The sequence below is a fragment of the Plectropomus leopardus genome, chromosome 2 (assembly GCF_026936395.1).
Source record: "Plectropomus leopardus strain MGB_pleo_1.0 chromosome 2, ASM2693639v1, whole genome shotgun sequence".
NCBI classification, from domain to species: Eukaryota; Metazoa; Chordata; class Actinopteri; order Perciformes; family Serranidae; genus Plectropomus; species Plectropomus leopardus.
In genome coordinates, this window is record NC_142177.1 from 15,202,921 (window position 1) to 15,217,276 (window position 14,356).

Genomic DNA, 14,356 nt, shown 5'->3' on the forward strand with positions numbered 1-14,356 from the left:
TATGTATTGTGCTAGTTGCAAACCAGTCACTCGTATTTTTATATTCTTAAACATGTTAAGAAAACAGAACTAGCAGCTCTCCTGACTTTATTGGTGAAATGATGATTAGTCTGACTTAATTAGTCAGATGATTAGTCTGACTTAACTTGATGATCAAGTTAAGTCAGACTAATTAACTGCTAACTTATTACTGAAGTTTAGATACAACTAGTTAAATTCACTTGGTATTTTTAAGTTGCAACAACTTCACAAAATTAAGTAAATACAGCTACATTTTGAGTAAACTTAACAATTAAATATAGCGTAAACATAAATTAAGATTAATATTTATAATTACTTTACTTTTTCTAAGTAATCTGTTTCCGGGATTAATTTAAGAAAGATCAGCCTGTCAGATTTTACAGTGAATTGGGTTTTGCTTCCATTCTCAGAACAAAGACTGCATGTTGTCAGATTTGCTCTTTTAAAGCCTTATTATTTAACCTTTATTTAAAAAGAGAAAGGCCATTGAGAGCAGATTCTCTTTTACCAGGATGCCCAGATTACAGCACACAAAATCAACAGATGCACACAGAAATAGTTACAATATAAATCAAAACGTTTTAAAACAAGAATAATCCAATGTTTACAGTATGTTAGGACTAGGATAATCAGCATAGGGGAAAACACCTGCATTCACGCTGCTCTAAGTCAGTCAAAAGGGATTTAAATCGATTAACCCTTTTGATCCTCATGACTTTTTTTGAGCTGCATTTACACACCTTTCACAAGTTTTTAAACCTGTGAGCCGTGAGAAAACTGTTTTGATTTCTTTCAGAAACATGGGAAAAAAGGCAATGAGCAACTTGGCAACAAATATCCTGCAAATTGCATGAACTATTATCTTTATTTAATTCTAAAAAATGATGTCATATGCTAGGCTAAAATAAGAACTATTTAGAAGTATTATAATTAAATATTTAAAATTATTCTACAGAATTCTAATTTTTAAGCACTTTTTTTTCTGGTCATCTCATTGCTTTTTGCATTGTTGTTTTTTGTTCTTGTTTTGTAACTTTCTATGTTTTTTGTTTGTATGTTTGTTTCAGTTTTTTTCCCCAGTAATTTTCTTGTGCTTTTTTTTCCACTAATTTCTTAATTATTTCTGAGTCATTTCTTCTTAAGTTTCTCATTGCCTTTGGTCTATGTTTTTGAAACAAATCAAGCCAGTTAGCCCATGTTTTAAAGGGTTAAACAGGATTAGCTTGCTTAATTTTACAAGCTTCTGCAGATTGTTCCACTTGGAAAGTGCATAGTGTTGAAGAGCCAGTTTCCCATCTTTGTCTTTATATGATGATTTTCTAGAACCAAATACTGCAGTCAGCTAGCACAGTGTGAATTTGTTCTGTAGGTTAAAAAAATGTAAGATACTCGGGTAGTTTGCCAAGAAGTGCTTTATAAATAAAAAGTATGCAGTGCTGTTCTCTTCTCACTGCCAACGACAGCCGCCCAACTTTCTCATCCAACAAACAGCGATGCGTTCTAAAGCCGTCCCCAGTAAAAACAAAACAAAGTCTAAAGGCAGAATGATAGACTGTATCGAGAGGTTTTAGAGCAGAGGCAGGAGAGTGCATATAAATGACATCCTAGTCAATAACTGATTAAAAGGTTGACTGAACTATTTGCTTTCTGCAGTCTTGACTCGCACATGCCTTATTTCTATAGTGAAATGGTTTTGCTTTCAAGGATTTAGTCAATTCATTGATATGTTTTTTTAATTAACAACTTATCATTGAATCAAAACCCACAATATTTATCAGAGGATACTCTTTCAATTAAATTCCCATTAAGAGTATTAACTGCCGTAGTTTCCCTTTTCTCTGTAACCTAAAGCATCTCTATCATACACACACGTAGTTACCCCATGGCAAAACTGCCTCTGCCTGCCGTGTTTTTGCTGACATGCTAAAACTAATTGTAGCCCACTGAAACTGTTGCAGGTAGCTTTTGTAGACCATAATTCAGTGTGATCTCAAATATAGTTTAGCAGACATTGTAATGACATTCATTGCTTTATGCACATACTCTTCTTAGTTTTCAGAATAAACTGCCTTCCACAAAAAGCACACTGCAAGGGGACTGAGTAGTTGTGCTTAATAGTAAAACCAAGCAGTACATTAATTAATTTGACATCTTAAAGACATTGTAGGAGTTACAGACACTGCTTTCGAATGGTTCATCTCAGGTCTCTTAGACAGTTTACAGTTGTCACTTTGGAGTATCTTAAGGCTCTTTCCTAGGTCCTCTTCTATTCTCTACATGGGCAAATTAGTACACATTCATAAACTAATTGTTATGCCAATCAGATTCAGCTCTATGTTTCTATAAAACCAGGATCCTCCAACAGTGAGTCTTCTTTAAATTCTTTAAAAATTGTTTAAAGGGTATCAAGTAGGCTACTGGATGTCTGATACCATCCCCCAACTCAATAAAGAGAAATCAGAAATATGATGTTTTGGCCATAAGACACTTCAGTCTTTAGTGAGAAATTTCCTAACCCGATGCTTTCTGTTAAGTGAAATGCTAGAAATCTAGTAATTATCTTTTTTTCCAATCTAACTATTCATATCATCATGTCAATAAAGTAGATCAGACCTGCTTTTATCAAATTTAGATGTTTTCTAAAATGTGTGGAGATGTATTATTTTGTATAAACTTTAGAAACGCTTTGTAACCCAATTTTGAAAGGTGCTATATTAATTATTATTATCTTGCTTTTAATATAGTATTTAACTACTTTTGTATGTATACACTGAGTAAATTCATATAAAATGGCAGTGTCAGCTGGGACCATTTTTGTAACAGCCAACCTTTTTGTGAACTTCTTTGCCTACGTGTCGGTCTATAATCATCTTTCATGTGGCTCCCTGTAATTAAATGGGATATAATGTGACATCGGCACAATGGGCACAAGTGTATGTCCCCTGTGTGAGCTGCGCCTCCACTATCTCTCAGTGTCAGTCCCCTTGACCCGGTGATTAGGACCTCATGTTTTGGTGTGGAGTAGCCCCGGGCAGGGTGGGGAAAGGCCTGTGTGAATCCTGGAGATTACCATACCTCTTCACCCCACCCATGCTCTGACGAGTCACACATACAGTTGTGCACACGTTTGAGACGTCTTACACATTATCCCATCAACGAATGAGTTCTTCCTATTTCTCAAAATAAACTGGCCCACGAAGTTATATAGCCAATTTAACAATGAATACACAAAATCTTCATCTACTCAACCATAGTTAAACAAAACTTTGCCTCAGACCATTACATGTTTGTATACATGCAGATTTTAACTACTAAGTCTGTTAACTTCCAGAGGTGCTCTGGTTAGTCAGACAGGTTACCTGCTATGCAAATAATCAAATAAAGCCTTTGGGGTGGAAAGGACTCATTGATTTTCGAGCTTCGGTGTTTACAGAGGCCCTGAAGGTGTCGCCTCATTGAGGCTCAAGAAGACATTGTGAAGAAAACTTTAAAATGACACACCCTTTGTTTAAGGCTAAACACGAAACACAGGGAGACTGTGGATTACTTATCTGTGAAGCGCTCATTTGATTGTATTGCCAGTTTACGATGAAGATTGGCAACTGACATTTATCTTTCAAATTTGGATAAATGTGCTTATTCATCATCAACTGCTTCTCTTTTCTAAATTGCTCTTCATGGCAGCTCTTTGTAACATCTATAGATCCGTCTGCCTCATGAGTGATTCTGAACTAAAGAGATTAATAATTAAAAGGTGTATTTTTTGGCCAGGCTCTGATTTTAATCAAAGGCACGTGTTTTCAGGGCAGAAGTCTGGAGCCTGAAATCAGTAGCTGTGATAAAGACGCCTTTTTTCTGTAGCTACATCAAAGGGTTTACATATAAAGCTGCTGTTTTATCAGAACTGGATTCCTCCTTATCATATGAGCCTTTACTCTAAGTAAACTCTAACAAGTGGTGCTATACATACCCAAAATCTTTTGAATCAAATTCAAAGAATGTTGACTTCAATGATGAACACCAATGTTTTAAAAAAAATCTTTCTTGCTTAAGAGGTAAACTTTTTCCGTCACACTTTTCTGCTCTCGGTCTGATTATTGTTTCTGTTGGGTGAAAAAACAATTAATGCAGATACTGCTAATGTATAGAGTGCATCATTTTATTAGTTTTCTATGTATATTTGCATCTGAATAGTTTGCTGATGCGATTTTTGTAAAACAAGTTGTTTTAAAACATCCTGCAAGGTTTGGCCAACTTTTTTACATAGATACTGAATGAGCACATTCAATAAAACTTCAAAGACAATGCTTTTAAATATACATTACACTGACGTCATATTGTACGACTTATCTTGTTTTGGGGGTATTAATCAAACAAATGAAAAGATCTCTTCATTTAAATATGGGGTAGATAATAGATATAAAAAAAAACAGTATGCTCTCCTCAATGATCTAAAACGTACAATTTTTAAACCTAACTTAATTATTGTGTAGTAAAACACAACTAAAGAGGGAATTAAATAATCAACACCTAGTCGTGACTGAGTAATTGCACCATCATCAAAAAGTCTCAGGCAGTTTTAATTACCTGAAAGTGACCTGTAATTGACACTAATAAGCAGGCATGGCTGTAGCACAGTGGCTCATTAACTCGCACTGTTGCCTCACAGCAACATCCTGGGTTGGATTTTATCCAGATGCTCCAGATTCTTCCCTCAGCACAAACACATGTAGGACAGCTGATCTGCCTCTTGGTTTGAAGGTGAATGTATATGTTGCTTTTTCCAGTCTGTCGATGTAGATATAAGACACACTCGCTTGGGAACTGATTAAAAGTATCTTTTTTTTAACTCTATGTGTTTATTGTTCCCAGTTTGTCCCCATGTTTATTGGCTTAAAGGAATACCTGCGTTGCTTTAATTTTGTGAAGAAAATTTTTACTCAGATACCTCCTTTGACTGAAGGATCCAACCACAGGGAAAAATCTTAACCCTCGTGTTTTCCTGGGGTCATTCTGACCCCAAATGAAATCTTTTGCCAAAATATGTTTCTTATACTTATGTGAATAAGGTCTATTGGCCCTAAATTCCAAAACGAAGGGAAAAATGTGTGGTAATGAGTTGGACTGAAGTAAAACTAAAGGTGTAACACAGAATTGATTGATAATTTATACAATATGCTTTAGATAACAGTCAAAATAAGGCGGGGTCAGAATGACCCCAGAGGACAAAAGGTGTATGGCAATCGGGAGGACGTTATTGAAGTCATAGGCAGCTGTGTTTTTATCATTAGCAAAAATATGTCAAAACATCCAGTTAAAAACTTTCACATGACTCATGCAATATAATCCATGTCTCATTTATCCATTCTTATGCTCAGTGCTAACAGACAGCCCTTTCCAACACGAAACTGAACTGAAAATAAAACTTTGCTCTCTTTAAGGTCAGATCTCATGAACGAAAACAGTTATTTTACTTTACTGAACATGGGAGCAGCTGGACTACTGCTGCCTCGAACAATTAGTTTGTTTTCGTTATTATGTGACTTTGGTGCTTTAAAGGTTTAGTTCTGATTCAGCAAAGTCACACATGGCAGCGGTAGACCAGCAGCTACTGTGTTCAGCAAGGTAACATTACTGTCTTTGTCAAAGGAGTGTGGCTATAAAAAAAGCAGAGATACATTTTACTCTTAGTTCAGTGAACAACTTGTGTTAAAGTTTGTATACAGATATTTTGATATAGTTTTGCTGTTGTTAAATGCAGCCCCCTTTTTACTTCGTTAAGACTCTTTCCTTTTTTGGATCCTTTGTTCTCCATATAGGCATGTGAGGAAACCAAGGATATTTTCAACAAATTCAACCTAATATTGAGTGTTAACAGGGGATATACTCAGAACAACCTCAGCCTTCACCACTGTATTTCAGCCCATTGGCCAAAATGTGTCATTAGCATCATTAAAATTTAATAAACTACACGGAAGGCAATTAAAACTGCTTTGCTGACATAATCACTCAGAAATTACTATTATTTACCATCGGATTTTTTTCATAGATTGAGGCTAGCAGCAACAGCTGTCAGAAATATGTATACTAAGAAAAGAGATGCTGAATTATAGCAAAAACTAACAAGAGTCAACTTGGAGCTCATGTTTTACCATTTAACATTATGACAATTTCACATCATCCCCTCGGAATAGCTACATATAGGCCTCTTCATCTGCACGAGGAAGATTTATAATCATAGAAATACAGGCTTACATGTATATACGTTTTAATATTAGAGATTTCTATACCACCCCCTCCTCTGCCTTAGGTTATGCTGCTGCCCATATATATGCTCCTTCACTACTAAACCCCATGACAGGGATTAAACCAATAATTCTTTAAACTGCTTTGCATTGTGGCATGAAAAGGGGTACTCAGCATGGATCAGGTAGCCTATGTAAAAAAAAAAGCTTTTACATATAGATGACTGAGACATTCATAACAAAATCTGCAGATCATATTGTGTCATATGTGTGCATGTTGCTAAGCAGAGTTATGAGACAGAAGCCTAAAATATATCATGCAATTAAGTTCAAATTTAAGAAAATTTGCAGCCTGTAATTGACATGTGAATACAGATAATGAGCCCACATAAACGTACTTGTGTGGCAAGCAGTGGACATTTTTTATTGTAGTAAAAAAAATGAAAAGGATTATCTGAAGTTTACCTCCAACTTCACTCCACGTGGCGATCTGGCCCTGAGGACAGATTCTGTTGGCAGTGAGAAAAAGCCATCTGCTGCTGTTTAACTCTCCCATTAAAAGCCAGCACACAAGAAGGAGAAAGCAGAGTGCTGAACGTGGGAACACTTTTGTGTGTGTGTATGTGGGAGAAGAGATAGGCTCACAGACAACAACATCAGGTCATCTGAGTTTATCTTTTACTCAAACTCATACACGGTGAAAATCACAATTTTTTAATGGAATATTACTTCAATACATCCCGGACCAGTTTCACCAATCTCAAAACTGTTTAAACTTTTGCTTCATGTGCCTCTATACGCGTGTAACCTGGAGAGACAGCATCCTGTTGTATCCATTTTACCCCCACCCGATATTTAAAGACCTTGAAACAGCAGCTCTTCCAGTTAATGATTGGCCACTACGGGGAAAGTGTGCACTTACACTGTTGACTCTTATCGCTGCTGACCACAAAGCTGCTGGAGCAGTATCTCTGAGGCTGACATTAATGGAGGGCACAGGGCTTCATTTAAAGAGACAGGTCCATTTCTTTTTTGTCTGTTGTGGAAGAGATAGCAGGCAGAGACGCTGTTCACACAAATGGGTCTTTAATTGAGAGCAGATTGTGCAGTTTGCTTGTGGGTGCTCGCAGGCTACCATCAGTGTCAAAAAAGAACAGAAAATGACATGGAAATTATGAATAAAGATGACTGGAATTTGTGCAATATCTTTGTTAGTGTACTTTTTGGTGTTTGATTTTTTTTTTGTCAGAATCAGGAGTGGAAAAAAAAACAAATAGGCTAGTTATTTGATTTTCATTTCAAAATCCAAAAATGAAAAACAAGTCTTTTTTTTAGTTTTTGGGGTCAGAAATGGAATGTGCAGAATAGAAATGCCACTTAATTTCCTTTTTCTCTGAAAAAAACCCAAACAAACCAGAAAACAGAGAGGGAAAAAACAGTCATTTTTTTTATTTTCTGAAACCAAAACTTGTCCTGGGTTAAAAAAACAAAAAACATTGTTTAACACATAAGCAAACAAATGAAATGAATATAGTTAGTGAGAGAAGTCTGAACTTACTGTTATAACTAGCACTGTAATGGCTTTGAAACCATTATCTGATATCGTTTTAGACTTGTCAAACAAGGTCTGCCATCAAAAATATCGTTACAAATGTCACAAATGGTGGCTTTTGGTGTCGTACATGTGACGCTGAAATCCCAGAAAAAGCAGCGTTATTCGACGACTTCAGAATGAGAATGGGCTGTTATAACAATAAATTCAGTCTTCACTTCTTTCACTAAGTATTTTGGCGCCCAAGCATTAAACAATGTTATTTTTTTTTTTTTTTTAACCCAGCACAACCTCTGAGTTTCAGAAAATAAAAAACAACTGCTTTTTCATCCTTGTTTTCTGAAGATTCTATTTTTCTTACAACAGGAAAAAGGGAAATTAAGTGTCATTTACTTTTATTTATTTGTAGTTTTGGGATTTTGAAATAAAAATTAAATAATAATAATATATTTTTTTTTCATTTCTATTTCTGAAAGGAAAATCCAAAGACCAAAAGGCACACTAACCTCTTTCCATCTACTGTCTTCTTTTAACTCTGTTTTCTAATTGTTAAGCGGACATCTTATCTTAAAGTAAATTTAAAAGTTCATGTGGGAGTGAGATCAACATTTAGTAGGTTCGACCAGCAGAACCCTCCTGTCCCTCATGTCTCCTTATCATAAGCCTCACGTTGCCTTCCCAAAGAGACCAGCCTCTGTACGGGCACATCAGGAGCCAGGGCTGAGTCCCACCAGCTGTACTCTGGGGACAGCACACAGGTCGGCCTGTGGTCGATCAGGTAACGGTTCAGGTAACTCTCCTCAAGGCCCCTGGCCATCACTCCATTAGCCTGGTCCTGCAGAATGAGCAATGAACAGACTTGAGCCAGTTTGTGCATCTCAGAAACCAACCCTCCATACAACTCAGAGGTGTAGTAGTAGTCTCCTTCATCCTCCTCCACACAAGCTGACGAAACCTCTTCGACTTCATAAGGGAATGCGTTTCGTGGCATCCCATAGAGCTCTGGGTGCAACGTAGCCACCAGGTCTCCGAGGATTTCCTCTCCCACAGGAGCCACAAACTCCTGATCAATGTCAGCGCAGAAGATGTATTCCACCTCTTTGCTGATTGGGTTTTTGATGGCATCAGTAAGCAGCGCCATTCGGCGCCGCGCCAACCTGTCCCACCCGGGCAGCTCTGCAATAGGAACCACCTTTAGCTCTCGTTCAGGCCCCAGCTCAATGGGGGGATCCAGAGAGCGCGGGTTATCCGTGAGAATGTAGTAGGTGACCATCTGACCGGGGAGAAAGTAGGTTTCAGCTGAAGAAAGGAAACGTCGTATGAAGTGGGCGTAAGTTCCCACCACGAACGCCAGCAGACCCGTACGGATCTCCTGTTGTGCAAATTTAGCCCTGCGGCGAGCTGACTTACGGGTGTCACCCCATACTAAAGGAGCACCCCAAGGTGTCTCCAGAGGAGTTTGTGGCACTGCTTCTTTGATGATCATCATGTCTGTCTTTAGGCTTTGCTTCTCTTTTCCCAAGGCACGATGAGGAGACTCCACACTGACAGCAGCTTTACGTCCATTGAGGAAGTCTAGAGGGGCAAAACATGGATTTATTTTTATTTCAACACCAAACAAATTTTTGTGAATTACAAATGTACACTTTTGTAAAGCTGGAGAAAAGTCACCCAGTTCAGTCTAATTGATCGATCACAACTCACCTTTTAAAGTACTTTTTAACTTTCACTAGATGTCTGTGACTGGAATATTTAGATGAGATGTTTTATATTCGGGATAGTCTTTCACAATCAAGACAAGATACCAAAAAATTTGACCTTACTGAACGAAACGGGACAGGAGCTACAAAGCATGCAAAAACAACATTGCAGTTTTCATTTACTTCGCCACAGGCTATTTTTTCTACGTACACTTAGTGTCCCGGCACAGAATGTTAGAGTAGAACAAATTCTGTACACTCACATATGATAAGAGACAGGAGAAAACAGTACAGGACCAGTTGTATTCTTGCCACTCTGACTGGTCCTGTTTGAAGGACAAACACACACAAGTAAATGCAATGAAATGAAACCAGTACAAGTTGTTATGCTCTTACCGTAAGCACATTTTACTAATAAATGCTTCCTTAATAAACCCTAACAGGTTAAAAAAAAAAAAACAAGCTCATAGGAATGGAAAGAATGTCCTGATCTCTCTTTGAGAGTGTGGCAACCTGTGATTGCATCAATAATGTTATCGTTAAAGCATATGCAATACTATATGCTCAGTACTACAGCTCATTTAATGTGTATATAGGTTGGACACACATAGGATATAACTTGATGTTTATATAGGTCAATAATGTGTATAATGAATTAAAATGCAAGAGGTAGTAGTCTAAACAATGTAAACAGGAGACATGAATATGTGTTGAACATTTTTACGTAAATTACCTAAAATTTAAATTTTACTCATACGTTTAGATCTTAAAGGGATAGTTCACTCCTGAATCAAAAATACATATTTCTCCTGTGACCTGTCGTGCTATTTTTTGTTTTGGTGTTAGTTGCAGAGTGTTGACGATATCAGCCGTAGAGATGTCTCCCTTCCCTTCATTATAATGGAACTAGATGGCGCATGTGGTGCTCAAAGCGGCAAAATATACAGTACATTTGAAAAACTCAGCAGCAATGTGCATCTTCCGCTAACTCATCTTGCACCACTGAGCTAGGTAACGTCACAGCTCAGACATGCAGTGTCATAAATGTCTACATCTCATGCTGTCATGAGCACAAGCCTCTTTTACATGAGCAGATGCACACCTCCTTCTGTGTAATGATATAGTTGGCGCATGTCCTTTGGCGTAGTTCAGCACCATAAGCCGAGTGCCATCCAGTTCCACTATACACAGAAGACAGACATCTCTAACGAACTACACCCACCAGCCACATCACAGCGCAGTGGGAAAGGTGCATCTACTCATGGGCGAGAGCCTCATGCTTGTGACAGCCAATGTGTAAACATTAATGGCCTTCACCTTGGCTGAGCTGTAAAGTTACCTAGCTCAGTAGTCTTAGGTGAAATAGCAGTAGATGCACTCTGTGTTCTGCACAGTTGTACGTTTTTTGGGTGCAGTTTGGTAGAAATAAAATAGTTCCTATAGGAAATAGCTTATAATGCTGTATGCTGTTTTGAGCACAAGGTAAGTGCCACCTAGTTGGATTATATTGTAGAGAAGACAGAAATCTCTATGGCTGATATTTCCAACACACCACAACAATCTAGATTGATAAATAGCACTACAGGTAAAAGGAAAAATATATATTTTCAACAAATTTGAACCATCCCTTTAAAGGATTCTTGTTAACTATTGACATGCAATCAGATAATCACAGTGCAGAAAGTCCTGTAATGATGTTGAGGAAGTTATAAGTAAAAAGACAATATAAAAAACACATTATAGACTTGCAGTGACAACTGGGACAAAGTATAAAAGTATTAAAACACTGTCATCTGTAATTATGCATGTTATGCTGAGCAAATATAGCAGAAGGGAGACTGGGTTAATGGGTGACTAAGATTTAGGAGAAAAGATTGGTATCGAACTAAAGTTACCCAGATAGACAGATATCTGACTTCATATAGCCGAAATGCATCCCCCTGGTGCGAGTGCTCTTTCATCAGCCAAGAGACTTCGGACGCATGTACAGGAGATCTTGAATTAATCAAGGACTAATTTTGCCTTCCTGCACACGTTTGCAGGATCGGAATACTCACAGAAAACCTCTGAGAAAAGCTTTAAAAAGCTTCTGTGTTTTTAACTGAGCATGAACAAGTACGGCACTCACAAATCAATGACAAGTAAGGTCAAAATGACCAGACACAAACTGAAGAGGTGGAGCAGTGGGTAAGGTTGTACTGACCTGTGGACATCTTGCAGAACGGAAACAGCGCCATACATGTGACCTGCTGGTGGATAAACACACAAACTTTGTCTGAGCTCACTGTTTTTGTCAGAAAAAAATCTCTGCTTCTCTCTCTCTCTCTGTTTCTCATCGGCTCACTCTGTCTCTTCCTGGAAATGTGCTGTGTAACTCACAGTTTTCCACCAGTGCATATTTTCTTACCGTACTCCCTTGTTCCCTCTCTTGTCCTTGCTTTTATAATATTTTCCACTCCCTTTTCTTCACATAGCTTCTTTCCCTTTCCCCCTTACTTTCCCCCCGCCAAGCTTTTTTAGTATTCAGTTTTGGAGAAAAACCAAAGCAGCCAGATGTTTTGGGAGTTTGGGCTAATGGGAGGAGCTGAGGAGAGGATAAGGCAAGAATTATATATACAGTTAAGAGAGACTTTAACATTCCTCCCTCCTACTCATGTTGAAAGTATGACGATAAATGATGTCACTCAACACTCTTTGGGGGTACCTCAATGCTCATATTTTCCTCAGTTCATTCTCCTGACAGAAAATCTCACTCTACATACAGTATCTCAAGTGTTTCATGATCCTTCATAGAGGAGAGTTAGTAGGAAGTAGAAAGTCGTAATACTGCAATGAAAAGCAGGCTGCAGTTCACATCAGCATGTTGTTTTACACCTTCTGTCCACAAGGTGGAGGCACTCAAAAGGACATACAATGGGAAAAGCTATTGCATGTCAACAGTAAATGTAAAGAGACAACATACTCTAATGAGGTTGTAATATCTAAAATCAAGGTGTGATTTATATTGAAATGTGAGGAAACAATGGCAAAAATATGTCTTTTTTGGATTTAAAAACCCTACATAGGATCTCTGTCATCTTGCTGCTGAACTCTATGTGATGACTTTTTTTTTTTTTTTATGAGTTTGAGCAATTATGAGTGTTTTATTTCATTATTTAACAGATTAAAAGTGTGTCTCATTAGAGCTGGGCCATGTGGCCAAATGTTAAAGGGACACTTCACCCCAAAATTCAAAGCACAGTTTATCAGTACGGATTGTTTTGGTGTGAGTTGCCTTGTGTTAACGATAGCAACATTTTTTTCTTTTAAAATGGATCTAGATGCCACTCATTTTGTACTGAACTACACCAAACTACACCTGCCAACTGAATCACTGTGCAGTTGGAAGCATCCATCTACTCATGGACAAGAGGCTCGTGCTGGTGGCAATGAAAGATTGTAAAGGTTAATGGCGTCCTCAGCTGCGCTGTAATGTTAGCCAGCTCAGTAAGTGAGCAAGCAGTAGATGCAAACTTTCTTCTGCGTGGTGGTATAGTTGGTGGTGTATTTCGGTAGAAATAAGATTCCTGTATGAAACTGCTCGCAACAAGGTCAGTGAATTTTCAAATGTTTTATTTGTGCCACTGTGGCATCCTGAGAAAATACAACCTTCTTGCATTTGAAAACTTCATAATTTACATTAATATCAGACTGGTTTTTAAATGTCTTCATAACTTTGTATCACCTCTGTTTTCTGTACTGATAAAAAGACGTTTGAGCTCAAGCCAAATGAACACACGAGCCTCCTACAATGGTAACTGCATAGTTCCCAGGTGTACAACATCATTTGGACAATCTGCCTTCTCAGTAAAAGGCGTTAACCTGTGGAACACTCTACCCACTCACCTGAAACTGGAGACTGATACAAATGCTTTTAACAGAGGACTAAAAGCATGGTTAAAAGCAAACCAACAATGTTCATATGTATAAATATGGACTTAGTTTAATATTGTTACTAATATCACGGTTGTGATCATGTATTTTGTTTGTCTTATCTCCTATTGCTGGTCATATGCTCTGTGATCTTTGAATATTACTGCTGCGATCATAACATCTGTTTGTTTTACCCCATATTCTTAATCATATGCTCTGTGTTTTTAGAAAAGCCGCCTATGGACTGGTGTTGAAAATTAGCACGTGTGCTATACACACCTAAGCATTGACATCTGGTCTGTCCACTGGGACAGTCTCAATGTACTTGTGATGTCCATATCAAATAAAATAAACTTAACTTAACTTAACTTATTTGAGCACCATAAGGTGAGTGCCATCTAATGCCATTATATTGGAGAGAAAGGAGACATCTCTATGGCTGATAACTAAAACATTCTGCAACTTACACCAAGACAATCTAGATCTATAAATATACTACAAGATAAAAAATATGTGGTTTTGATTTGGGAGTTTGTTTGTTAAGATTTTTTTTTATTTGTTCACAATTAACAATTATATATTTACACATGAAAGGCTGTTATACGTATTTAAACAAAAGTCTGCGGCCATGCAAACTACAGCCTGATAGCATGCTAACATTTGCTAATTGTACTAATATTTCCCCTTATGCTTTGCTATAATATACAGACAGATGTCACTTTAGTCTGTTGGACATAAACTAAACCACAAGGCAAATTTAAATTTTGACCTGATGCTGATCAAAGTCATTTATCTAGAGACCATGAATATTTACAAAATTCCATGACAACCCACCCACTAGTTGTTGAGATAATTAAGTCTGGACCAAATCCTACTGACTAGACCATCATGACACATTTTCAATATTTGGTTTTTACATATATGGA

The 14,356-nt window shown here is 37.5% G+C and overlaps 1 protein-coding gene across 6 annotated transcripts; it reads right to left on the reverse strand.

The window, feature by feature from the left end:
- Positions 1–7,335: 7,335 nt before the first annotated feature.
- LOC121955086 (globoside alpha-1,3-N-acetylgalactosaminyltransferase 1-like) lies at positions 7,336–12,108 on the reverse strand. 6 transcript variants are annotated; one of them, XM_042502886.2, is made up of 4 exons: positions 11,926–12,107; positions 11,722–11,764; positions 9,782–9,844; positions 7,336–9,393 (listed from the first exon to the last, which is right to left on the reverse strand). In XM_042502886.2, the coding sequence occupies exons 2-4, from the start codon at positions 11,753–11,755 to the stop codon at positions 8,462–8,464; spliced, it is 1,029 nt and encodes a 342-aa protein (XP_042358820.1). In that variant the 5' UTR covers positions 11,756–11,764; positions 11,926–12,107; the 3' UTR covers positions 7,336–8,461. The 6 variants fall into 6 exon arrangements, with proteins under 6 accessions (XP_042358820.1, XP_042358812.1, XP_087942242.1 ...); XM_042502878.2 differs by having other exon boundaries at positions 11,722–11,767; XM_088086116.1 differs by lacking the exon at positions 9,782–9,844 and having other exon boundaries at positions 11,926–12,108.
- Between the last annotated feature and the right edge of the window lie 2,248 nt (positions 12,109–14,356).